At 41.7% G+C, this 27046-nt stretch overlaps 1 protein-coding gene across 1 annotated transcript in view; it reads right to left on the bottom strand.

Annotated features, from left to right (window-relative positions):
• Positions 1–258: 258 nt before the first annotated feature.
• Positions 259–27046, bottom strand: part of dynlt2b (dynein light chain Tctex-type 2B) — a 37009-nt gene continuing 10221 nt past the window's right edge. Inside the window, exons 2-5 of the mRNA XM_078564378.1 lie at positions 23296–23429; positions 19856–19925; positions 4626–4689; positions 259–1809 (exon numbers count right to left, since the gene is read on the bottom strand). Of these exons, the coding sequence (XP_078420504.1) occupies positions 1762–1809; positions 4626–4689; positions 19856–19925; positions 23296–23429 (316 nt within the window). The 3' untranslated portion in view covers positions 259–1761. The remainder of the gene's footprint in view (positions 1810–4625; positions 4690–19855; positions 19926–23295; positions 23430–27046) is intronic.

Here is a 27046-nt window from a genome sequence, read left to right as displayed (position 1 = left end):
TTCAGACAGACCCAGGAGTTCCACATTTGGGGTCAGATTTTGCACTCAGCGGCAAAGTGATGGTGCTTGTTACTGACCTCGAAGAAATCTGCTCACAAATCTAGTGATCATTGTGGCGTGAATTTCACGATTACCAATTTTAATTTGACTCTGGTGCCAAGTTATTTGTACCTCTAGGAGTGCGTCAACAGCTATGTTATTAAGTAGCATAAGCAGCCAATCACATTGAGGTATTCTCACAGACAACAAATCAGGAAGTTAAATGAATCGATTATCCTTTTAATAAATTTTTCAGGGAGTGAAATAAAGATGGAGGATGTATACTAGAGGCTGAAATAAACAAACTTAAAAAAAAATAAACAATGCAATGATCAAAAATGGAAAAAAAATTGACATTGCACAAATATGAAATTAGGGTCAAAAAGGTTGATCAGCAGTAGTTAGGATTGTTAAAAACATAGTTACACCTCTTTAGCAAGCCATAACATTTTTGCAGTTTTCAAGAGCAATATTACTTGGGGAGATTCTTGTCAGTTCAATGATTTCTAAAGATTGCATCTGCAGGGGTTCCCATAGCAGAGTCTGGGGAGGGGCATGGAATCACTAACAGCAACTTCTGGATTCCCTCCATTTAACTACAGATGTGCTGATGCCAGAAGTTGCTGTCAATTTCAGAGTCGTAATGAAGGTCAACGTTGACGGTTTCACCATCAATAAAACCACAAAATCCAGGCCAATTTCTATTGCGACACCCTGAGCCCACACAATAGTGACTCATACAGTATCCTATGCACAGCTGAGAAATTTGACTGCTAAATAGTTCCCAACCTTTGTCATTTGATCCCTCTCGACAGGTTTCCTTGCACCATTCTTTTGTCTATTACTGTCAGACTGCTGTTGACTTCTTTCTAAATTAATCAACAGGGTAAACCAACTTCCAACATGCTTCCACCTCCATCTGTGACCCAATGCTTGAGGCTAGTGCTTGCTGATTCCATTCCACATTGAAGCAACCACACAGTAAAACAACCTGTTCGGTCGTTTAATGTACATGTTACATACCTTGTGGCTCCAACTTGTGAACCAATGCTCGAGATACTGTGGCTAAAAAGGTTGAATTCTGAAGACTGGCTGCATAAATTTAAGTTGGTATTCCTGTCCTCCAACTGATGCACAATTCTGATGAATCTGTACTGTATCTCCTCCAAAATCAAAGCACCCTTCCTAAGTCACGATGACACTGTCCCCCAGGTGCAGCCTGTACAGCTGAAGCATCACTTCCTCACAGTTAAATTCCAAAACGAGCAAGGTGTTTAAGTCAAGGCATTGTTTTTTTTTTTGCATGAGCACAGAACGAAAAAGGGTAGGTTTTCCTGTGTGCTTGCTGGCCCCTTACTGGACAAGGCAACACAGAAGCATGTACAAATAGTTTGTGTGTGCAGCCTCTATCATAACTGGCACTGGATGAGAGGTTCTGAAGAGGCGTCGACATCAATATTGTTAGCCTCCATTGGTTCTTTTCAGATACTGACAGACGTGCTGCATACATTTCAGCATTTTCTGTACATATGTTGTGCAGAGTTTATTTTAACCAGGGACAACTTGAACAAAATCACTGTATATTTCTTTAATCTTCGCATGAGCTATTACATTACGCAGCACTATATTATAAAACCTATCGTACAGATGCAAAAACTTTTAAGATATTCACATGAAGACATTTAATAACAGCACTGGCTCCAGTTAGATGCTTGAGGGCTGCTAATAGTAGTAACAGCCAAAGGCAGCAGCAACGCAGAACAGACTGTCCTGAAAGCAGACAAACCGGATTAATACAAAATTGAGATATATTACATACTGAACATACAGTCATTACTAAGAATCAACAAGGTGTTGGTTAGAAATAAAAACAGAAAATGCTGGAAAAACTCAGCATGTCCGGCAGCATCTGTGGAGAGAGAAACAGAGTTAATGTTTCGAGTCCGTATGACACTTCCTCAGAGCTAAAGAGAAGTAGAAATGTGATGGGTTGACAAACATGTCATGGACACAAGACAAAGGGAGTGTTAATGGTAGTGGTAAAGAGTAAAGAAGGTGCTGATAGTGGCATAAAGGCAAGATAACAAAATGTGTTAATTGCAGAACAAGGGTCAGCGCTCTGTGAAAAGCAAAGCATAAACACAAGTGACCGATGGCCCTGTGGGGGAGGGGGTTTTGTCAATCTCCCCTTAGCTGTCATCTATCCCTGACCTTCTATCTCGTTCCACCTGCTCCACCACCTCTTAAACAGTATAAAATCCATCATATTTCTACTTCTCTTTAGCTCTGAAGAATTCGTACAGACTCGAAACGTTAACTGTTTCTCTCTCCACAGATGCTGCCAGAACTGCTGAGTTTTTCCAGCATTTTCCGTTTTTATTTCAGATTTCCAGCATCCGCAGTATTTTGCTTTTATCAAGGTGTAGGTTAGACTCGAGCTCATAATCCAGGCTGACACTCCCAGCGCCAGTGCTAAGGGTCAATGTTACTGGACTAGTGATCCAGAGGCCCAGGCTAATGCTCTGGGAATACGGTCTCAAATCCCACTAATCTGAAATTGAAAGCTACTCTCAGTAATGGCACCATGAAACTATCATTGTCTTAAAAACCCATCTCATTCACTAATGTGCTTTAGGGAAGGAAATCTGCTGTCCTTACCTGGTCTGGCCTACATGTAACTCCAGACCCACAACAATGTGGTTGACTCTCAGCTGCCCTCTGAAATAGCCTAGCAAGCTACTCAGCTATACCAAACCCACTACAGTAAGGCTCAAGACAGCGGCTCACCACCATCTTCTCAAGGGCAATTAGGGATGGGCAACAAATGCTGGCCTTGCCAGCGATACCTACATCACATGAAAGAATAAAAAAACGAGTGCTGCCCTCTCAGGAGGATACAAAAGATCCACAGCCACTATTTTGAAGAAAAGCAGCAAAGTTCCTTAAGTGTCTTGGTCAATAGTTATCCCTCAACCAATATCTGAAAACAGATGATCTGGTCACTATCACCTGGCTGTGTGTGGGAGGGCTTGGCTGTATACAAATTGACTACCCTGTTCCCTTTACATTACAACAGTGGCTACATTTCTAAAAGTACTTCATTAGCTGTAAAGCGCTTTGGGATGTTGTGAGATCATGAAAGGTGCTATAGAAATGCAAGCCCTTCCTTCTTTTCATCTGGGATAGCGTGTGTAGTTTTGGACACCTCACCACAGGAAGGGTTACTGGTGATTTCAGGCGTTGATAAGTTCCACTCTCAGCTAAGGTTAAGGGAGTTACAGTCTCTTTTTGTGGGGGAAAGAGACCTTCAAGTTGTCAGAATGGAAGTCTCAAGATTATGGAGATAATTATAAAAGTTACTGGCAAGGTAAAAATGGGAAGGTTCAGAATGAAAAAGGGAGCCAGGGAAAGCTATTTTAGCCAAAGGGTGAATTGGTTATGAAATAAGTTACCTCAATGTAGAGACAATTGAATGTGTTTCTAGATTGAAAGGATTGAATGATACAGAGAAAAAGTGGATACTGGAGTTATCAAAAAGTGATGGCTTTTATGAGCTCAATGGCTTTTTCCTGTTTCTTCACTGATGCCTTTACCTCACATCCTTTTCTTTCTCTCTCCTTCACATCTGTTGTAATTGCAGCAAACAGAGCAATAGAAATCTCTGCATTTCACACCCAATTGTCTAATTAATCCTCAACAGGTTCCGTTATCTTTAACTGAGAAAATGAGTTGAAGCACCAAGGATCACAGTGCAGAAACCAGCAACATTTTTTATTTATACAGCATCTTTACTGTGATAAAAACATCTCAAGAGGCTTCACAGGAGCATTATCAAAACAAAACACTGACACCATAAGGAAAAAACATGGTCAAAGAGGTAAGTTTTAAGGAATAGTTTTAAAGGAGAAAGGAGAGATGGAGAAGTTGAGGAAGGGAACTCTAGAGCTCAGGGCCCAGCTGAGGCATGACCACCAATGATGGAGTGATTAAAACTGGTGATGCACAAGAGGCCAGAATTGATGGATTGCAGAGATCCCAGAGGGTTTTTAAAATTCTCTCTCTTGGGATGTGGGCATTGCTGGCTAAACCAGCGCTTTTTGCCCACCCCTAATTGCTCTTGAGAAGGTGGTTATGTGCTGCCTTCTTGAACCGCTGTAGTGCATGTGATATATTCACTGGCCACAGTCACACATGAAGCTGTATAGTAATGCTGTGGTTATACTACTGGACGAGTAATCCAGAGATCTGAACTAATAGCCCAGAGAGCATAAGTTCAAATCCCACCATGTTGAAGACAAATTGACATAAATTAGGCGTTATTAGTCGACAACATCATCATCATTGTATCATTGACCACCAGGATGGTAGAAGATGACCAAGATGAACTGTAGCCTCTTTCTCAGTCAGCAATTCTCACACACCTATTTGGTCCTCATCGGTAGAGAGGGACACGAGCATAAATTTTTTTTTAAAACTCCGTTGATGAACTAAACCAAAGCAGAGGTAAAACAATTACTGGCCCAGAGGAAATCCTTTCCCTCAGACACACGCCCAATACGCACCATTCATGCATCACATACACTTACATTCATATACACGTCCTGTGCAAAGTTATCCGTATCCGCATCCCAGAAACACCGTGCAGCCATTCTATAAGAAAACAAATACTTCATTATATATGGTAACAACTTGAATTTATTTAGAACAAAGTCAGAGTTCTCTGCACACTGAAAGAGATAGTCAGGTAAAACAGGAAAAAAGTGTGTCTGGCGGATATTAAGTGAAAACCAGGATGAATACAGAACATTCAGAAGGGAAGTGAAAGGAGAAATAAGAGCAACAAAGAGAGAGAGTGAGAAGAGACTGGCAGCTAACATGAAAGGAAATTCAAAAGTCTTCTAAAAGAGGTGGTGGGGGGGGGTGTGAGGTGTCAAAAAGAGAGTTTACACTTTGTTATGACGTGACAGATGATGTGTGCCAGGCGGATCAAATCCGTGAGGGACTCTTGATAACGCAGTCACAACGATTTTGCAATTTATATTTTATTTCGAGATGCGTACTCTGAATTCAGTAGTAATAAGTCCACCAAGACTCTAGAGATATTTTACAAAACTAAATTAAACATTTATTAGCAAAAGGAAAGATTTCAAGAACATACATAGGTCTACAAATTACTACCATAATAACTCCTAAAACCCTTAATTAATCTGGCTTCCAGTTACACCCCTGTTAAGGCAACACAAAAAAAAAATAGATTTTAAACAGATCCAGGCAAATCACCACAATACCTTAGACAGTAGAATTCAAAGTGGCTTTTCCTAGCTTTGGTTTCTATAGACAGCAGCTTAATGCACAACTGCTGGAGGCTTTTCACATTTCTGGTAGATCTTACAATGCCTTCCTCTCTGACACATAGCCTCTTCTCCTTGATACATGTTTCTCCCTTTTAATGCAAATTCCATTGTTCCCATATGTCTTTGGAACTTTACCTTTCTCCTAATATAAATCTTTTCATGGTGCTGATTGTTTTGAGACAGCACAGTTGTTTAAAGTTTCCCTCTGGAATTTTTAAAGTGGTATGTTTGAGATGCAGGAATCAGGAATCAGACCACCAGTTCTCGAGCGGTTTTATATTAAACTAAATGAAACATTTTATTAAGTTACAATACATTAAACACATATACATGGCTACAAATTACTGCTATCATAACTTTTAACAAATTCCTAAACTAATCTCCATTAAGGCAACAGCGACCCATAGACTTAACCAGACACCAGGCAAAGCATTTTCACCTTACAAATTCAAAATTAGGTTCTTTTCACTTTGGTCCCTGTGGAGACAGTTGTAGGCTTACAGTTGCTGTTGATCTCACGTTGCGTCTGTCCTACACACATGAAAACTGCTGAAGTTATACCTAGTACAGCTCATTGAATGTAAATTCTCATTGTATCACTAGCCTCTTTGAGCTCCACCTCTTCTAACAATAAAACCATTTTCATAGTACCAATCTAATTAGTAATATAAACATATTGTTTGGTCTCTGCTCACTAGATGCCAGATTTCACTCACCTTCTTGAATACTCTATTCAAAAAATGCAAATGCACTCTACTTCTCTTAACATCTCAAAACTAGCACACATCAAAACACCCAGACCAGCTGGCTTTAATTCAATTAAGACACACCCATAGACTAAGCCTCTATTTTAAAAGAAAAATTTTTTCCAATAATAATATATACATTAATAGCTTCATGACACTGATACTATCAGTAACCTTTAGGAAAAATAAACACACTGCTTGGCCTAGCTTCTCTGGCTAGGTGTTAACATCCTACCATCTCTTTGAAATTCAAACTACCCTGATTTATCTGCCGAATTGTTTGCAACAGAAATCTCGAAATGCTGCAGCACTAACACCAGACCCAGGGTTTCCTTTTCGATCGTTGAATATCTTCTCAGTTGAACGTTCAATTTCCATGAAAAATAGCCTATCAGTTTCTCAGTTCCAGTTTCATCTTCTTGCAACAATATGGCCCTAATGCCTATATCACTGTTTGTGGTTTCCCTTCACCTAACGTGTGACATGTTCTACAGAATTTAACTACATCACTATGCAATCCAGGCCAATAAAAATGTTTTTGTATTTTCACCAGTGTCTTTCTAATTCTTAAATGTGCCCCCATTGGAATTTCATGAGCTATTCTCAGGATCTCATTTCTATGTCCAAATGGTATAACAATCTGATGCACTTCCCTCCAGCTTTCATCTGCTGAAATCTGATACGGCCGCCACTTTCTCAGTAACACATTACCCTTAAGGTAATAACATTCTGGAATACATTCTGCCTCTGTTTCAGAGTAAGCTGTCTGATATAACTGTTTTATTTGTGGATCCTTTTTCTGTAACTCTACCAATGGCCTTGAGCTAAATACCTCAGCTGCATTATCCATCAATCTTTCTTCTTGACAAATCTTATCAAAGACAGCATCAGCTAATTGAATTTCAACACCTTTTCCCTGCCTTTTAATTTCCTGTTCTTCCTGTTTCAACCTGAGAGCTTATGGTCTTGTACCACACAACCTGGAAACAAAGCAGGATGGTCTTTCTGCAACACTTTGGTTGAAAACAGACTGCTCAACTACCATTAGCATCACCCACATCTGTGAGCCAGCTAAATCATTACCTAAAAGAAGCCCTGCAATGAGCAATTTTTCCACTACCCCAACAAACACCTCACCTGTTTTCCACTTACTCTTTAAATTTACCTTCCACAATGAAACAGGTTTAGCATCTCCATGAGCCCCACTTATTATCGCCTGTTCCTGCAATACTCCCTCTGAGCAACAAATACCACTATCCCACAACATTAAGGATTGACTAGCCTGTGTCTCTTAAAATTTTAATATCTTTACCTACTCCACCCTGTATACATGGAAAGACTTCCCCTTCACATACAAAATCTTTAAACATTTCTGCAATCTGCTCCTCAGAACTCCCTTGGGTAAATTGTGAACACATTCCCACTGCTTTACCTTTCACTGATCCTTCCTGTTTTACCTGTAAACAAACCACTGTTTTCTCCTGTGCCTGAACCTCAGAACCCACAGTACTTCTACTTAGACTTTTCTGCATCCCAATAATTCCAACAGATTTTCCCTGTAATTTCCAACACACAGACTTTGTGTGCCCAACTTTATTACAATGAAAACACCTCAATTTTCGAGTGTCACTTTTACCCTCAGCACCTTCCTTTTTAGTGAGAGAAAACTTCCTGGAAATTTCCAGCTTCTCCTTCTCTTCCCTGACTACCCTCCTTCTTTTCACCTTCCCACTTTCTATCTTTCTCTGATTTAAAAGGATGACGAAAAGAAGGATTAGATCTATGAACTAACTCATAGTCATCAGCTATCTCTGCTGCTTGTCTTACCATTTTAACCCTCTGTTCCTCCACATGAGTTCTCACTACCAAAGGAATTGAATCTATCAATTCTTCCAAAAGAATTACTTCTGTAAGAGCTGCATATGTTGTCTCTATCTTTAATGCCTGTATCCACCGGTCAAAGTTACTTTGCTTTATTCTTTCAAATTCAATCTAAGTTTGCCCAGGCTGTTTTCTCATATTGCAAAGTTTCTGCCTGTCTGCCTCAGGAACTAACTCATATGCACTCAAAATAGCCTTTTTTACCACATCATAATCCACTGACATTTCTTCTGACAGTAAAGCTTAAACCTCATGTGTTTTATCCACTAATCTAGATTGTAACAACAACGTCCAGTTTTCTTGTGGTAATTTAATCTGTTTAGCTATCTTCTCACATGAAATAAAGAACACCTCCACATCTCTTTCTTCAAACTTCTGAAGAGCTTACACAAATTTAAACATCGACCCACTGGGTTTTAGGTCAAAGGTTTTTTTCATCATCAGAACTTTCCTCAGTATCTGAGATCTCTTTTTTAAAGTCCAGCTTTTTAAACCGATACTCTCTTTACCTTTCCTTCTCTCTTTCTTCTTTTTCCAACCTCACCATTTCGAATTCCCATTCCTGTCTTTATTCTCTCTCCTGCCTTTCTGCCAGTTCCCTCTGGGATGCCCTTTCTCTTACCTTTTCTTTTTCTTCTGCCTCTAGTTCAAATTTTTTCATTTCCTTTTCATGTTTAAGTTGCTTCGTTTGTAACTGGATCTTAGCCAACTCAATTGACTCATCCCCTGGAGAATGTGGTTTCTCTAGTATCCCTTCCGGTTTTAAAGGCTGTGCTATTATCTCAAGTATGTCCGCTTTATTTGCCCCCACAGGTAACCTCAACTGCAATTTATCCACCAACTCTGTTAACTTACCCTTAGATACTTTTTGTAACCCAATCAAAGTTATATTTTCTACTTCTAAAAAACTTTTAGCCATGAAAACAGGCATTTTTGCAGTCTCACCACTTTAAAAATCCCTCACACCAACCCCTGAATTGAAAGTGCCTCTCATACTCGTAACCTTAAGATTCACCATCTTCAAACCAATCAAGGAATTTCAAATATCCCACAAAGAGCCCCCAGTGTTCTGATGCGGCAGATGATGTGTGCCAGGTGGATCAAATCCATGAACAAAACTTGATCACGCGGTCACAACGATTTTGCAATTTGTATTTTATTTTGAGATGCGTACCCTGAATTCAATATTAATGAGTCCACCAAGTCTCTAGAGATTTTTTTACAAAACTAAATTAAACATTTATTAACAAAAGAAACGATTTCAAGCATATACATAGGTCTACAAATTACTACCATAATAACTCCTATAACCCTTAATTAATCTGGCTTCCAGTTACACCCCTGTTAAGGCAACACAAAAAAACAAATAGATTTTAAACAGATCCAGGCAAATCACCACAATACCCTGGACAGTAGAATTCAAAGTGGCTTTTCCTAGCTTTGGTTTCGAAAGACAGCAGCTTAATGCACAACGATGGAGGCTTTTCACATTTCTGGTAGATCTTACAATGCCTTCCTCTCTGACAAATAGCATCATTCTCCTTTATACATGTTTCTCCCTTTTAATGCAAATTCCATTGATCCCATATGTCTCTGGAACTTTACCTTTCTCACAATATAAATCTTTTCATGGTGCTGATTGTTTTGAGACAACTTTCAGTAAAGCTGAGTTCTTTAAAAATCCCAGAGGGAAACTTTAAACAACTGTGATAGCCTAAATTTTTAAGTGGTATGTTTGAGATGCAACTCTAAAGTCAGGAATCAGACCACCAGTTCTAGAGCGGTTTTACATTAAACTAAATGAAACATTTTATTAAGTTACAATACATTAAACACATATACATGGCTACAAATTACTGCTATCATAACTTTTAACAAATTCCTAAACTAATCTCCATTAAGGCAACAGCGACCCATAGACTTAACCAGACACCAGGCAAAGCATTTTCACCTTACAAATTCAAAATTAGGTTCTTTTCACTTTGGTTCCTGTGGAGACAGTTGTAGGCTTACAGTTGCTGTTGATCTCACGTTGCATCTGTCCTACACACATGAAAACTGCTGAAGTTATACCTAGCACAGCTCATTGAATGTAAATTCTCATTGTATCACTAGCCTCTTTGAGCTCCATCTCTTCTAACAATAAAACCACTTTCATAGTACCAATCTAATTAGTAATATAAACATATTGTTAGGTCTCTGCTCGCTAGGTGCCAGATTTCACTCGCCTTCTTGAATGCTCTATTCAAAAAATGCAAATGCACTCTACTTCTCTTAACATCTCAAAACTAGCACACATCAAAACACCCAGACCAGCTGGCTTTAATTCAATTAAGACACACCCACAGACTAAGCCTCTATTTTAAAAGAAAAATATTTTCCAATAATAATATATACATTAATAGCTTCATGACACTGATACTATCAGTAACTTTTAGGAAAAATAAACACACTGCTTGGCCTAGCTTCTCTGGCTAGGTGTTAACATCCTACCATCTCTTTGAAATTCAAACTACCCTGATTTATCTGCCGAATTGTTTGCAACAGAAATCTCGAAATGCTGCAGCACTAACACCAGACCCAGGGTTTCCTTTTCAATCATTGAATATCTTCTCTGTTGAACATTCAACTTCCATGAAAAATAGCCTATCAGTTTCTCAGTTCCAGTTTCATCTTCTTGCAACAATATGGCCCTAATGCCTATATCGCTTGTGTCAATGGCCAATTTAAATTGCTTGGCATAATTGGGTACTGCCAAAGTTGGTGTCTTAGTCAATTCGGTTTTCAAACTGTCAAATGCCTTCTGACACTCCAGTGTCCACTGAAACTTCTTGTTCTTTTTTAATAGTTGAGTCAATGGAGAAACCACTTGGCTAAAACTTGGTACAAATTTCCAGTAAAACCCACTCTTGCCCAGAAATCTCAAAACTTCTCATTTTGTTGTAGGCACTGGGAAATCCTCGATAGCTTTGACTTTCACATCTCTCAGAGCCACCTTACCATGTCCAATGGTATGGCCCTAGATATGTAACTTGTGCTTTTGCAAATTCACTTTTAGCCGAGTTCATCATCAAATTAGCTCTTTGTAGTCGACTAAGTCATTCTTCCAAATGTTGTAAATGCTCCTCCCACATTTGACTGAAAATTATCAAGTCGTCAATATAAACAGCATAATTGTTCAGTCCTGCAATTACTTTGTTTTTCAGTCTTTGAAATGTTGCAGGTGCATTTTTCATACCAAATGGCATGAATTTAAACTGATATAGTCCATCTGGTATCTCCTTCTCTCTCTCCGATAATGGTACTTGCCAATATCCTTTCAGCAAGTCAATCTTTGTGACAAACTTTGATTAAGTTTGCTCAATACAATCTTCCAACCGTGGTATAGGATATGAGTCCACTTTTGTCACTACATTCACCTTTCAATAGTCCACAGCCTTTGTGTTCCATCCAGTTCAGTACCATTACAATGGACGAACTCCAATTATTGCAACTAGACTCAATGATGTTATTTTGAATCATGAATTCAATTTCTTTCTGTACTTGTGATAACTTTGCTGGATTTAATCTATAAGAATGTTGCCTTAGCAAAGATGAAACTTCTACACTGACATCATGTGTAGCTAAATTTGTCCTCCTGTTTATTCCCACAAATAGCTTTGAATGACTGCAATAGCATCTCCAAGTCACTTTGACACTTGTCTGGAAGGTAACTCAATATCAGTAACCTTTGAGAAAAGTAGACACACTGCTTGGCCTAGCTTCTCTGGCTAGGTGTAACATCCTACCATCTCATTGAAATTCAAACTACCCTGATTTATCTAAAAATGCAAATTCTCCTCACGTCATCTTCCAAAACTTCAGCCCAGTTTACGTATTTAGCATTTAAAACCTAGCTTCTTTTGATGAATCAAAAGCCTCCAGACCTGCTGCCTCCAATTCAATTAAATCCCACACACACAGAAACTATCCAAACCCCACTATTAACCTACTTTTACAATAAATCACAATAATATTATAAGCATTATTATACTTTCATGACAACATGGAGGCAGGAGGCATGCCTGAGGTACTAAGTGAATACAAGAGAGTCAAAGGTTATTGGGTGTAGGTGGAACGTGGAGTTGAGGCCACAACCAGATCAGCCATCATTTTATTGAATAGCAGAGCAGGCTCAAGATCCTAATTCGTACATTCATATGTACTTTGCATCTGTCTTTACCAAGGAAGAAGGTGCTATCAAAGTCAGAGTGAAAGATGAGGCAGTTAAGACACCTGATGGGCATTAGGAGTCGGCATTAGAACCCCTGCTCTTCTTGATATATGTTAAGAGCCTAGGTTTGGGTGTACAGGGCACAATTTTCAAATTTGCTAATGACTCAAAACTTGGAAGTATTGTGAACCATGAAGTGTATAGTAATAGACCGGCTGGTGATATGGGCGAACATGTCGCAGATGACATTTTTTGCAAAGAGGTGTGAAGTGATATGTTTTTGTAGGAAGAATGAGGAGAGACAACATTAAATACAGGATACCATTCTAAAAGGGGTGCAGGAGGAGAGGGACCTAGGGGTATAGGTGCACAAATTGCTGAAGGTGGCAGACCAGGTTGAGAAAGTGATTAATAAAGCATATGGGATCCTGGGCTTTATAAACAGAGACATACAGTACAAAGCTAGGAAGTTATAATGAGCTTTTACAAGACATTGGTTTGGTCTCAACTGGAGTATTGCGTCCAATTCTGGGTACCAGGCTTCAGGAAGGATGTGAAGGCATTGGAGCGGGTGCAGAAAAGATTTACAAAAATGGCTCCAGGGATGCGGAACTTCAGTTACGTGGATACGTTGGAGAAGCTGTATTTGTTCTCCTTAGGGAAGGTTGAGAGAAGATTTGACAAGTGTGTTCAAATAGATGACAGTTATCGACAAAGTAGGTAGGGAGAAACTGTTCCCATTGGCAGAAGGTCAAGAGCCAGAGGATACCGATTTAAGGTGATTGACAAAAGAACAAGAAACAGTATGAGGGAAAACCTTTTTGCACAGCAAGTGGTTAGGATCTGGAATGCACTGCCTGAGAGTGTGATGGAGGCAGATTCACTCATGGATTTCAAAAGGAAATTGGATAAGAACCTGAAGAGAAAAAATTTGTGGGGCTATAGTGATAGGGAGGGGCATGAAACTTTTGTTCTAATCTGGTATGGATATGAAGGGCTGAAAGGCCTCCTTGTGTGCTGTAACCATTCTGTGATTCTATACTGCACCCTTAATGCAGTAAAATATCCCAAGGTGCTTCGGAGGAACGTAATCAGACAAAATCTGACACTGAGCCAAGTAAGGAGATATTATTGCAGGTGATCACAGAAGTAAGTATGAACTTAACTTCAGAGTTCTATCTACTGCCCTCCTTTCAGGCAAATTTTAAATTAAGGGCACCTGAATCTTGGCTACTAATCTGTTCCTTCCCGCACACTATGTAATTATTATTCGTTCTCAGCTGTCTGTCATTTCTCTTGTCACAGCACACTCTCTCTGTCTCTCTCTCTCCCTCATTGGGGTTGCCCCAATAGGACTGATTCCCCTGATCTTAGCTAGAATGGGGCTTGGAGGGACCAGCAGCTGGGAAATCACAGGTCAGCCACCCTGTATCCATCACCCCTTAAATTAAGTCAATCACCTATGAGAAGCGGCAAGCCTGTGACTTTTCGACCAGTTTTCCCAGCGATTATCAATCTCTGCCAGGACTACCTATTCGTGGACTCAGTCCAAATGTCTCCCCATGAGATTTATGGGCAGAACATAAACTGGAGTTTGTTCAATTTATTTTTATTCTTTCATGGGACATGGGTGTCGCCAGCAAGGCCAGCATTTGTTGCCCATCCCTAATTGCCCTTGAACTGAGTGGCTTGCTAGGCCATTTTAAAGGGCAGTTAAGAGTCAACCACATTATTGTGGGTCTAGAGTCATATGTAGGCCAGGCCCAGTAAGAATGGCAGACTTCCTTCCCCAAAGGACATTAGTGAACCAGATGGGTTTTTATGACAATCGATGATAATTTCATAATCACAATTATCAAGACTAACTTTCAATTTCAGATTTTATTATAGTATTTAATATATTAGAATTACATAGAATGCAAAGCATAGAAACAGGCATTTGGCCTTAGCTGGTGTCTATGCTCCAACTGAGCCTTCTCCCACCCTCTTCATTTAACCCCACCAGTGTAACCTTTTAATCCTTTCCTCCTCATGTATTTATCTAGCTTCCCCTTAAAGGTTCCAATCTACTTTCATGAACTACTCCCCATTGTAGTGTGTTTCACATTATAAAGGTTGTTTTTTTCCCTACATTCTCTTTATTGCTATATTAGGACAAGTTTTAAACCAGAACTAGCAGGTCTTGGTGATATTGTGCATCCATCATTCTGAACTGATAAACAAACATTAAGGCCATGTGATGCAAGACAGCAATGCAGAACAGCAACAGAATGTGAAATATGCACTGGAATTCATTGAAGAGAAGCCCTTTCCCTGGAAGTACCCGATGAAAAATTGTGATTAACCAGGCAAATTGGTTACTTGGATACATCTCCAAGGATATTCAACAATTATTTGGAACAACATATTCTAACCTTGTCAGCTATTGCTGGATGCGGAGTTGTATTCATGCCTGAGTCGGTGGGTTGTGGGTTCAAGTCCCACTCCAGAGCCTTGATCACAAAATTTAGGAAGTACTGAGTGAGTGCTGCACTGTCAGAGGGGCTGTCTTTTGGATGAGATGTTAAACTGAAGCCCCAACTATCCTCTCAGGTGAATGCAAAATATCTCAGGGCACTGTTTGGAAGAACGGTAGTAGAGTTCTCCCTGGTGTCCAGGGACAAATTCCACCCCTTAATCATCATCACTATACCAGGTGATCTGGGCATTATCACATTGCTGTTTGTGGGAGCTTGCTGTGCGCAAATTGGCAGCTGTGCTTTCTAATTTACAACACTTCAAAAGTACCTCATTGGCCGTGAAGCGCTTTGGTACATCCTGCGACTTTGAAGGGCACTATATAAATGCAAGTTTTTCCTATTTTTGTTGGGAACAGCCACAAAACTGATTCCCAGCATTAGAAGAGAGGGGATACGTTGGGGGCAAGTCTTTAAAAGACAAATTCCATAAACACTATATCGAATAGCAAATCTGCAATACTGCAGTAAATAAAATCTGGAATAAAACACTAGTAGCAGTAATGGTGACCACAAAACTACTGAATTACCACAAAAACCCATCTGGTTCACAAATGTTCTTTAGGGAAGGAACTCTAGTATCCAGGTGACCACATTGCTGTGGATCTGGGGTCAAGTCCTAACTGCCCTTTGAAATAGTCTACCAACCCAACTTAATCTAAATAATGACCTAGACCTATATATTGCCTTCATCAATCTCACAAAGGCATTCAATCATGTGAGCAGAAGTGGTCTATTTAAGCTGCTGGAGAAAATTGGCTGCCCACCGAAGCTGCTCAATGTGATCTCCTCTTTCCATGACAACATGCTGGGTAAGATGAGCTATGACAGGAGAACATTAGAACCCTTTGAGAACAGCAGTGGCATCAAAGAAGCTTGTGTTCTAGCACTGACACTCTGCATACTATTCTCTTTGCTGCTGTCATATGCCTTCAGGTCATCAACAGAGGGTGTCAGCTTTGACAACACAACCCTGGAGATTGTGGATTGCTTCACATATCTAGGTTCTACAATCACAAGCCATCTGTCATTTAAAGGAAATACCCTTGTTTCCCCTGTGTGCTCCTCGTGCTCCATGTGGGAAGCCGGGGACATTTCCAGTGCCCGGGACCAACATGTGTGCAGGAAGTGTGTCCAGCTGCAGCTCCTGGAAGCTCGGGTTTCAGAGCTGGAACGGCGGCTGGGGACACTGTGGAGCATCCGTGAGTCTGAGAGCATCGTGGATAGCACGTTTAGAGAGGGGGTCACACCGCAGATGAAGGGACTTGAGGAAGGAAGGGAATGGGTGACCACCAGGCAGTCCAAGAGAAACAGGCAGGTAGTTCAGAAGTCCCCTGCGGTCCCGCTCGCAAATCGGTATTCTGTTTTGGAGGCCAATGAGGGCACTGGTTCCTCCAGGGAGTGCGGACAGGGCCAAGCTTCTGGCACCACAAGCAGCCTGTCTGTACAGGAGGGGAGGAAGAGCAATAGTAATAGGGGGATTCTATAGTCAGGGGAACAGATAGGCGCTACTGTGGCCGTCAAATGGGCAGATAAGTGGCAGATGGAATTTAACCCTGAAAAGTGTGAGGTGATAGACTTTGGAAGGAGTAATTTGACAAGGAAGTATTCAATGAACAGCATGACACTAGGAAGTTCTGAGGAACAAAGGGACCTTGGCGTGTGTGTCCATAGATCTCTGAAGGCAGAGGGGCGTGTTAGTGGGGTGGTGGAAAAGGCATATGGGACACTTGCCTTTATCAATCAAGGCACAGATTACAAAAGTAGGGAGGTCATGTTGGAGTTGTATAGAACCTTGGTGAGGCCACAGCTGGAGTACTGTGTGCAGTTCTGGTCGTCACATTATAGGAAGGATGTGATTGCACTGGAGGGGGTGCAGAGGAGATTCACCAGGATGTTGTCTGGGATGAAACATTTAAGTTATAAAGAGAGGTTGGATAGACTTGGGTTGTTTTCGTTGGAGCAGAGAAGACTGAGAGGCGACTTGATCGAGGTGTACAAGATTATGAGGGGCATGGACAGGGTGGATAGGGAGCAGCTGTTTCCCTTAGTTGAAGGGTCAGTCACAAGGGGACATAAGTTCAAGATGAGGGGCAGGAGGTTTAGGGGGGATGTGAGGAAAAACCTTTTTACCCAGAAGGTGGTGACGGTCTGTAATGCACTGCCTGGGAGGGTGGTGGAGGCGGGTTGCCTCACATCCTTTAAAAAGTACCTGGATGAGCGTCATAACATTCAAGGCTATGGGCCAAGTGCTGGTAAATGGAATTAGGTAGGTAGGTCAGGTGTTTCTCACGTGTCGGTGCAGACTCGATGGGCCGAAGGGCCTCTTCTGCACTTTGTGATTCTGTGATTACTGTGGGATACCGAAGCAGGCTTGTGTGTGTATGTTTGTGTGTGTGGACTGCAAGGGTTGAATCATCAAAAGGCTTAAGTGTAAAACAGAACCAATGGAAAGTTGTTCAAACTTGCTCCCCTGAGATCTAAGACAACAGTGTGTCAAATCCTTAGAGTTGCTATGCTGATGATGCCGCAGTAGCATTCCATACCAGGGAACACCTTCAGTAGCAAACCACCAGACTCTCCCAATCCTGCAAAGAATTTGGTTTGACCATCAGTATCAAGACGACAAATGTCACTGTCCAGGATGTTGCCACACCGTCAACTATCAGCTTTGACAATACAACCCTGGAGATCGTGGATTGCTTCACATATCTAGGCTCTACAATCACCAGCAACCTGTCATGTAAAGGAAATACCCTTGTTTCCCCTAATATTACTGTGGGATACTGAAGCAGGCTTGTGTGTGGACTGCAAGGTTTGAATCATCAAAAGGCTTAAGTGTAAAACAGGCATTTTGAAATGAAGAAGGATGAGCTAAGATGAAGTCTCAGCAGATACAGTATCAATGGAATTTGCATTTGTAGATAAGTTGAGAGGTTGTGTGATTTTTAAAGGGACATGATAAGATGTTTTACAACTGGCAAGATAAATAAGGCAATGTTATCAAGTTTATTTGTCCTGAAAGTGCTGGCCATAAGGACAACATGAAAGATTTTTATATTCTGGGAAAAGTAACTTCCAAAGAAAGGGTGAAACAATGGGATTTACAGATCAAAAGGGAGAAAATATTTTTAAAGAAAGATGGAAAACTGTATGGGGAGTAGCTCTGTAAGATCTTGAGAGATGGACTGTGTGAAACAGACCTGTGTAAATACAGCCTCTAGCTGCCACTCCAGAGAAATGCTGGTTTGGTCCAGAGTGTAAGGTTTTGTTAAAAGGCTTGGCGTTTCATTGGCGAGTGAGGGGGAGAGAGAAGCTGTGACATACCTCCCTTATAGCAACAGTGGGTGCTTGTGGTAATATTGTTGGATGTTATATAGATCAAGAATCTATTTGGACTGTTGCCTGAAAAGGGTGTGTAGCTGGGAGTCAAGCTAAGTCAAAATCTTTTTGGAACTGTTACAAAACTAAGTTTAATTATATAACTGTAATCTTGTGTGTTTAACTTCTTCTTTTATTTTGTTAATAAATGTTTTAAGTTAATCTTTAAAATCTCCAAAGGTGGTAGTGGACTTTTTATTTCTGACTTCAGCGTACATACCTTCTTGTAAAAAATACAAAATGCAAAATCGTTGTGGATAGCTTGATCAAGTTTCCCTTTTGGATTTAGTCAGCCTGGTAATTACCATCTGCCCTATCATAACAGTCACTTGATGCTGAAATCAACACACGCATCGCAAAAGCTGCAGCTGTTGTGTTCAAGCCGAGTAAGAGTGTTGAACAATGGCAAACTGACCGAGAACTAAAAACGCAAGTCTACCAAGCCTTCAACCTCAGCGCACTCCTCCACAGTGGTGAGACCCGGACGACATATGCTAGGCAGGAGAAAAGGCTGAATGGTTTCCACCTTCGCTGTCTCAGGCATATCCTGAGCATCTCTTGGCAGGACAAGGTCACCAACTCAAAGGTCCTGGAGCTAATTCCATCAGCATGCACTCATTGCTAAGCCAAAGATGTCTGCACTGGCTTGGCCATGCTTATCGGAAGGATGACAGCCATACAACAAAAGACCTTCCGTGTGGTGAACTGGCCACTGGGTCACGGTCTCTTGGGCATCCACACCCCTGCTAAAAGGACACTTGCAAGCGAGAAATGAAGATGGTGGGCATTGACACTGACAACTGGGAGACAGTTGCTCACGACCAAGACATCTGGAGGCTGACTGTTTGTAAGGACACTGGAAGAGGCGAACAGAAACGAAAGCTTAACTGACCGAGAGGAGAGGCCGGAGAAAACAGAGGCCAGTGAATCGTGCACCTTCTCAGCCCAATGTCTTCATCTGCAGCAAATGTGACAGCAAGTGCCAATGACAGAGTGGGGCTCCTGAATCACACAAGGTGATACTTAACACGTAGTTGACCACGATGGCACAAACCATCATTTTACAAGACCACTGGGTATTCAGGTCACAATTTCAAAATTTGCAGATGACGTAAAACTTGAAAGTATTGTGGACTGTGAGGAGGATAATGTTAGAATTAAAGAGGGCACAGTCAGGTTGGTGGAAAAGGCAGACATGTGGCAGGTGAAACTTAATGCAGAGAAGTGTGAAGTGATACTTTTTGTAGGAAGAACAAGGAGAGGCAATACAAAGAAGGATACAATTCTAAAGTGGGTGCAGGAGCAGAGTGGGTATACGTGCACAAATTGTTGAAAGTGGCAGGGCAGGTTGAGAAAGTGGTTAATAAGGCATACGAGATCCTGGGCTTTATAACGGAGGCACTGAGTACAAAAGGTCCTGAAGCTCGTGGGGAAAATCCTGCCCTTAGTCTGTGTTGTACTAATGGATCTATTCGGGTGTCATTAGGAGGCACACTAACTGGCCAGCACACAGTTAGAAACAAACAATCAGCTGCTGCTGTTATTCCTGCCCACCCGCTGCAAAGTGTGCCAGTGACATGCTTTCCTTGCCGAATAGCCTCACTACTAAAGCAAAGTGAAAGCATGCCTGTGTGAGGATAGAGCACCTTGTGACAAGGAGGGAAAGGCAACACAAAGAATCATAGGATCAAGTGCAAAGCAAATCAAGATAAGTCGACAACATACTTCACTCCTTCACCTCGCTGCTCTCCAATAACGACCTGAACCACCAGTTTGTATCGTTCAAATGCACATTCTGCAGAAACAGGACACAAGCTCTTATCAATATTGCTTTTGAGCACAGACTTCTGAAAGCAGAGCTAACAGTTATTGCACTTACCACATCTAAATTATACAGAGCACTGGTGGAGTACTGCAAACAGTTTTGGTCTCTTTACCAAAGGAAGGATAGGCTTGCCTTAGAGCGAATGCAACAAAGATTTATTACACTGATTCCTATAACGACATGATTGTTCAAGAGGAAAGTTTGAAACGAATGGGCCTCTACTCTCTGGAGTTTAGCAAAATGGGGGGTGATTTCATCGCAACATATAAGATCCTTAACGGACTTGACAAGTTAGATGCTGAAAGGCTGTTTCCCCTAGTTGGTGAGTCCGGACCCTGGTGGCCAGGGTCTCAGGATAAGGGGTCAACTATTTAGGACCAAGATGAAGAGACATTTCTTCACTCGCAGGTTTGTGAATTTTTGGACACTTCTACCCTAGACACCTATAAATGCTTAGTCATTCAGTATATTCAAGGCAGGTTGATTGATTTTGGACACTAAGGGAATCAAGAGATATGGGGATAGTGCGGGAAAACGGAGGTGAGGTTAAAGATCAGCCATGATCTTACTGAATGATGGAGCAGGCTCAAGGCGCTGTATGACCTACTCCTGTTCCTATTTCTTATGTTATTTAAACTTTTATTAAATCTCCAGATGGTAGAACAAGAGCTAAATTTTCTTCAGCATTCCTCACAGTCAGAATGAGTAAAATAGGTTGGGCACAAGCTGAAGGATGACCCAAACAAAAGACAGCAGGAAAAGGAGTGAGGAAGGTGGAGCTGAATGTGTGATTGAAGGGGAGAGTGGCTAGGCAACTGCTTAAGATGTGGCAAGTCAAGGGATCTGGGAAGACTGCTCTAGAAGATAGGGATGCTTTCTTATGGTGGAGTGGAGAGGGGAAGCGGAAAACAAGGATCAGGTCATAGTTAGATCAGCAGGTGCAAGAACGTAAAATTGGGGCAGATCAAGGCAGTGCAGTGGGATGAAGCCACCGAGAGACTTGAAAGAAAAGAAAGGAAGAGATACTTGCATTTTTATAGCATTTTTCACAACCAGTGGATGCCTCAAAATTCTTTACAGCTGACTAAGTGCCTTTTAAAGTGTAGTCACAGTTGTAAGTAGGAAACGTGACAGCCAAGTTGCCCACATCAAACGCACCAAAACAGCAAACTGACAATACCCAGATAATCTGTTAATGTTGTGATGTTAATTGAGGGATGAATATTGGCCAGGACACCTGACATAACTCCTCTGTTCTTCAAAATAGTGCCATGAGATCTTTTACATCCACCCAAGCAGGCAGATAGGTCTTTGGTTTATCATGACATCTGAAAGACAGCACCTCCGACAGTGCAGTACTCCCTCAATACTTCAATGGAGTGTCAACCTTGATTTTTGTGTTCAAGCATTGGGTGGGACTTGAAACTGGAGCCTTGTAACTCAGAGGCGAGCGTGTTAACAACTAGCCAGCTTGCCAGCAGACAGCAAGGGCTTTAAAATCAATCTGCTGGAACAGGAGAAAATGGCAAGGATGGGGCAACGGCAGTCTAAGACAATGTGCAGGCAAGGACAGCATATTTGAGAAATTAAAACTCAGTATGATAAATAGATTCCGGGATAGGGGCGATGAAGAGGAGTTGGATGGAACAGGTGGTGGGGATCAAACGGATGCAGGGATGGTAATTCAGGACAAAGCAGCCCACTTGATTGGCACCATATCAACAAACATTCACTCCCTCCACCACCGACGCACAGTAGCAGCAGTGTGTACCATCTACAAGATGCACTGCAAGAATTCACCAAGGCTCCTTTGACAGCACCTTCCAAACCCACAACCACTACCATCTAGAAGGACAAGGGCAGCAGATACATTGGAAAACCACCACCTGGAAATTCCCCTCCAAGTCACTCACCATCCTGACTTGGAAATATATCGCCATTCCTTCACTGTCGCTGGGTCAAAATCCTGGAACTCCCTTCCTAACAGCACTGTGGGTGTACCTACACCACATGGACTGCAGCGGTTCAAGAAGGCAGTTCACCACCACTTTCTCAAGGGCAATTAGGGATGGGTAATAAATGCTGACCCAGCCAGCGAAGCCCACATCCCATGAATGAATTTTTTAAAAGTACCACCTCTGGATCAGGTGTGAGCGTGAAGGGGTTTCGATCAGGGACACTGAGGTATTAATGGGCTGAAAGGGGTGGCTTTTGCCAGCAACAAGCAGGAAGGAGCTGTGTTTTATCCAGAGGCAGTGGGTGAATGTAATGTGTGCAGTGATACAGAGCCCACAGACCAGGAGGACCCATGATAGATCTTGTACCCTACTCAACACCACCTAGTCTGGGACACGCCAACTAGTCTCAGCTTAGGGAGCAATAGAGAAGGGACAGTCAGGCCTCAAATTCTTCTGCTGGAGGATAGGATTGTCACCAGCAAGGATCCCTCCTGTCTACCCCTCACCACTAAGGTTCTTGTACAAAGAAAGGCCACTCACCTGAGATACTAAAGGTTGAAAGCCATGCATGATCCAGAATTGAGTCAACACCTTTAAGGACAGACATCTTAAAATCAGAGAACAAACTGCTTCCCAGTCACTTAAATTGATTTTATGACAAGTTATTGAAGAAAACGCAATACTTGTCCAGCCAACTTTTTCAACTTTTAAAGACTGGTATAGAACAGAAGGCCATTCGCTCCATCTTGCCTGAGCTTTCCAACTAGTTCCAATCCTGTCCCCACCCTGTAAAATTTTTCCTCTCCAAATATATATCACCAAGATCGCCTATTTCCACCTCTGTGACATTCCCCAACTTCAACTTTCCTCAGCCCATTTGCTGCTGAAACCCCCGTCCAAGCCTTTGTTGCTTCTAGATGTGACCATTCCAATGTTCTCCTGGCTGGTCTCTCGCCCTGTACCCGGCATAAACTGGAGCACATCCAAAACTCTTCTGCTCATATCCCAACTTGCACCAGGTACCTTTCACCCAGCACTCCCTGTGCGTGCCAGCTTACACTGGCTCCCAATCCAACAATCCCTATCCTTTTAATTCCCCCCAAATCTCTTCATAATCTCTGTAACCTCTTACAGACCTCCAAGATTTCTGCACTGCTCTAATCCTGGCCTCTTGAGCATCCCTAATTTTAATTGCTCCACCATCTGTTGGCAGCCATGCCTTCATCTGCCTAGATGCTGAGTTCTGGATTTCCCTCCCTAATGCTCTCTTCTGAAGCACCCTGGGGTATTTTACCAAGTTGAAAGTGCTATACAAATGCAATTCTTGTACCTTGTAAAGATGTCTGTACAGCGCATACAAGTACGATACAAGTGTAGTGTACCTTTTACTTGAGTCTTTATGGCCTCTGCAATCTTCCTAGTCATGTAAGGGACTTCCTCTGGGTTATAAAGCTTGTTCGATAATTCCTCTTTCAGCACTTTATTGATCTTCCCTTTCACAATGGCTGTCTTGAACCTAGTGACAATAGTGTTGGCCATAAGTACATGCCATCCCAACAGTTTTACAGTTAAGTGCACAGCTTTATTATACCTTACTCTACCAGGGCGATTACTTTACACTGAAAAAGACTGGTCAATATTGAGTTATGCCAACAGACCTCTGGTTGTTAATTCATCGCCTATCTCTCCTGAAGCTGCTGGGGTTCACATCAACTAGCAACACTGCAAACTTTGTCCACATCCCCATAACTTTATAAAAGCAAAATACTGCAGTTTCTGGAAATGTGAAATCAAAACAAGTAAAGGTAGAAACACTCAGTAGGTCTAGCAGTATCCATGAGTGAGAAACAGAGTTAACACTGCAGACCAACCAACCCATCATCAGAACTGGAAGTTAGAAGTTAAGAGATATATTGGTTTATAAGCAAAAACAGAGCTGCAGAAAACGGGAAGGTATCTGATCGGATAGAAGACAGGAGAGATTGACAAAAGGAATGGTGACAAGGCAAAAAGGTGGTAATGGAACAAAAATTTGTGGGGAATCTTTGAGAGACAATAATCCAAGGTAAAATTAATTGCTACTTGGAAAACTTGGGTTAATAACTGACAACCGACAGGGATTTATTAAAGGAAAATAGTCTTTGAATAGCTTGTGTTGTTGATGAAGTTATTGAGAGGATTGACGAGGGTAGTGCGGTTAATGTCAGTTATCGGCGGTGGAGGTTGCCCTTTGGTTCAAGGATGATGCCTACTCAAGGTTGCAAGTTTATGCCATGGGTCTTCATGTGACTGAACAGGTCTATTCTCGACCCACAGATCTTTGGGTACATGGGGCAGGATATCCCATGTGGTATTGGGATCCGGAGTGCTGGATTTCCTTTCCTTTTTTCCCTTCTCTGTTGCTGCTCTGCCTCATCATTAAGACCTTGTGAATCAAAGTGTAATGACTCAAAGCTTGATGGACAAGTTGTCACCATCCTGAATGATTGGTAGCAAGCTCCTCCCAGTCATGAATGTCAACGCTGCTGTGCTTCAAGAAGAGCTTCAGAGTGTCTTTGAAGAATTTTCTTTGTCCTCCACTGGAATGCTGGCCTCTTGAGTGTTCAGAAAACAGGACCTGGTGGGGAAGGCACTTTTTGGCCATCCAGACACAGCGTTCAGTCTATCAAAGTTGGTTCTGCAGGAGTTTTGCCTGAATGCTTGTGGAGCTGGCTTCAAGAAGGACACCAGCGTTTGCTTAATGCTCCTCCCATTGAATCCGGAGGATGCGGTGGATGCATTGCCGATGGAATTTCTCTAGCGCCCTTGTGTGTCACTGATACACAGTCCAGGTCTCGCTGCAGTACAGAAGTGTGGTGACAACTACTGCTCCGTACGCTAGAACTTTCGTTGACTTGTAGAGGTCTGTGTTGTTAAACACTCCTTGCTGTAGCTTGTAGAAGGCTATGCAAAAACAGCTGATCCAGTGTTGGATCATCTCTTCAATGGTGACCTTTCGAGAGAGATAGCTGCCAAGGTATGGGAAGTACTCATATTCAAGAGTCTCTCCTTCAACATACATGAGGTGGAATATTTGGCTGACCAGGTGTCAGCTGATATTTGAGTTTTGTTTTTACCAACATTCATGGACAGGCCGAGTTTTCTGTATGCAGAATTGAAGAGATCAAGAGTGGCTTGCAAATCTGGTGCAGAGTGGTCAATGTCACTGCAGTCATCCACAAACTGTAGACCATGTATATCTATGGTGGTCAGTTTAGTTTTGGTATGAAGGCGACTGAGGTTAAAGAGTTTTCCATATAGGCAATATTTAATACTCACACCAGAAGTCAGCTGATCTTTGATGAGGTGAATAGTCATTGTCAGGTAGATTGTAAACAGCATGGGGGCTATCACACAACCTTGCTTGACCCCGGTCCGGATTTTGATAGCACCAGCTTTAGATCTCCCACTCAGGACAGTTACAATCAGAGTATCATGGAGCAACTGCAGGATTGTGACGCAGTTTCTTGGACATCTAAATCTTTGGAGCACAATCCACAGAGCCTCGCAATTTACTAAATGCTTTGGTCAGGTTAAGAGTTCCTGATGTTGTTCTCGACATTTTTCTTGAATTAATCTGGCAGCAAAGACTATGTTGGATGTTCCTCTGGAAGGTTTAAAGCCACACTGTCTCGGTGGCGGGGGGGGCTTCCTCAGCCACAGTAAGTAGGTGATTCAGGAGAATGCATGTCTGGATTTTCCGTGTCAAGGACAAGAGGGAAATACTTTGATATTTTCCACAACATGATTCATTTCTCTTCTTGAAGATAGTTACATATAGCGCGTTCCTCAAATCGGGGGCAGGGGTGGGGAGGAGTTCTTTTTCTGATGAAATCCGTATGAAGAGTGCATGGGGTCTTGGTGTGAGCAAAGGCTTGCCAGCTTTATACACCTCAGATGATCTGTATACTGACATTTGAGCAAGTACCGCATTATTATATATGAGCAAAATTAAAGCCATGGATTTAAAAGGAGATGGCCAGTGGTTATGAAATTGGCTAAGGGACAGAAAACAGAGAGTATTGACAAATGGTTGTTTTTCAGACTGGAAGGAGGGTCACACCAGTGTTCCTCAGGTGTCAGTATGAGGAACACTGCTCTTTTTTTAATATTGATTAGGAACCTTGGCTGGGGTATACGGGGCTTAATTTCAAGGTTTGCAGATGACACAAAACTCAGAAATGTGGCAAACACTGAAGAGAATAGTAACAGACTTCAGGAGGATATAAATGAACTGATAAAAATGGGCAAACACATGACACATACACAGATGCAATTTAACACAGAAGTGTGAAGTGACACATTTTGGTAGGAAGAATGAGGTGAGGCAATATAAACTAAATGGTACAATTTTAAAAGGTGTTCAACAACAAAGAGACCTGGGACTGCATGTACACAAATGACTAAAGGTGGTAGGGTAAGTTTAAAAGGCTGTTAAGAAAGCATACTCTTCGAATCATATCTCTTTAAACTGGATTTTACTTTTCAAAACATGGAAGGACGTTGCATTATTTGGACATTGGAGGCTTCCGATAGTTTTTTTTTTAAAAAGGGGCATAAGTTCACCTTGGAACTATCAACATGCAGGCATCTTCCAAGAAATCACCTGAGCTATATGGCACTTGAGAAGGAGTTTGTTTTGAACTGCAAAGGACTTTAATTAATGAAGCTGGAAGACAAAAAGACAATCACATGGCAGAAGCAAACCTTAAATTTGAACCTGTGCTTTTACTTTGTCTTGTTGGGGAAAGGCTGAGAACAGAAGGCTACTCTGACTAGCGCACTCTCCCTCTCTGCTTTGTGAAACGGTGTATGGTTCTCAACCTGTAGCCAGGTAATCCTCATCTGAGTGTAGTTTGTCTGCATAATTTTGGACTTGCTAGCTGAGACAGGAAGAATTGGCCCAGCTATACTCTCCTCCATACTGAAGCATCATTGGTGAACTTCCCGACATCTGCTGTGCCTTCACCCAAGGGAACTTCAGATCAACCGCATCGAACCTCCTTAAACTTTAATATTTTTCCTTCTTTCTAAGAAATTTTTATTCCATCCACCCGACTCTGCAGAGACTACCTGTCTGTCTTTTGTTTATGT

Source organism: Cetorhinus maximus, chromosome 19 (assembly GCF_964194155.1).
Source record: "Cetorhinus maximus chromosome 19, sCetMax3.hap1.1, whole genome shotgun sequence".
Lineage (NCBI taxonomy): Eukaryota > Metazoa > Chordata > Chondrichthyes > Lamniformes > Cetorhinidae > Cetorhinus > Cetorhinus maximus.
Note: the sequence above shows the minus strand (reverse complement) of the source record. Positions and strands in the feature narration are given on the sequence as shown.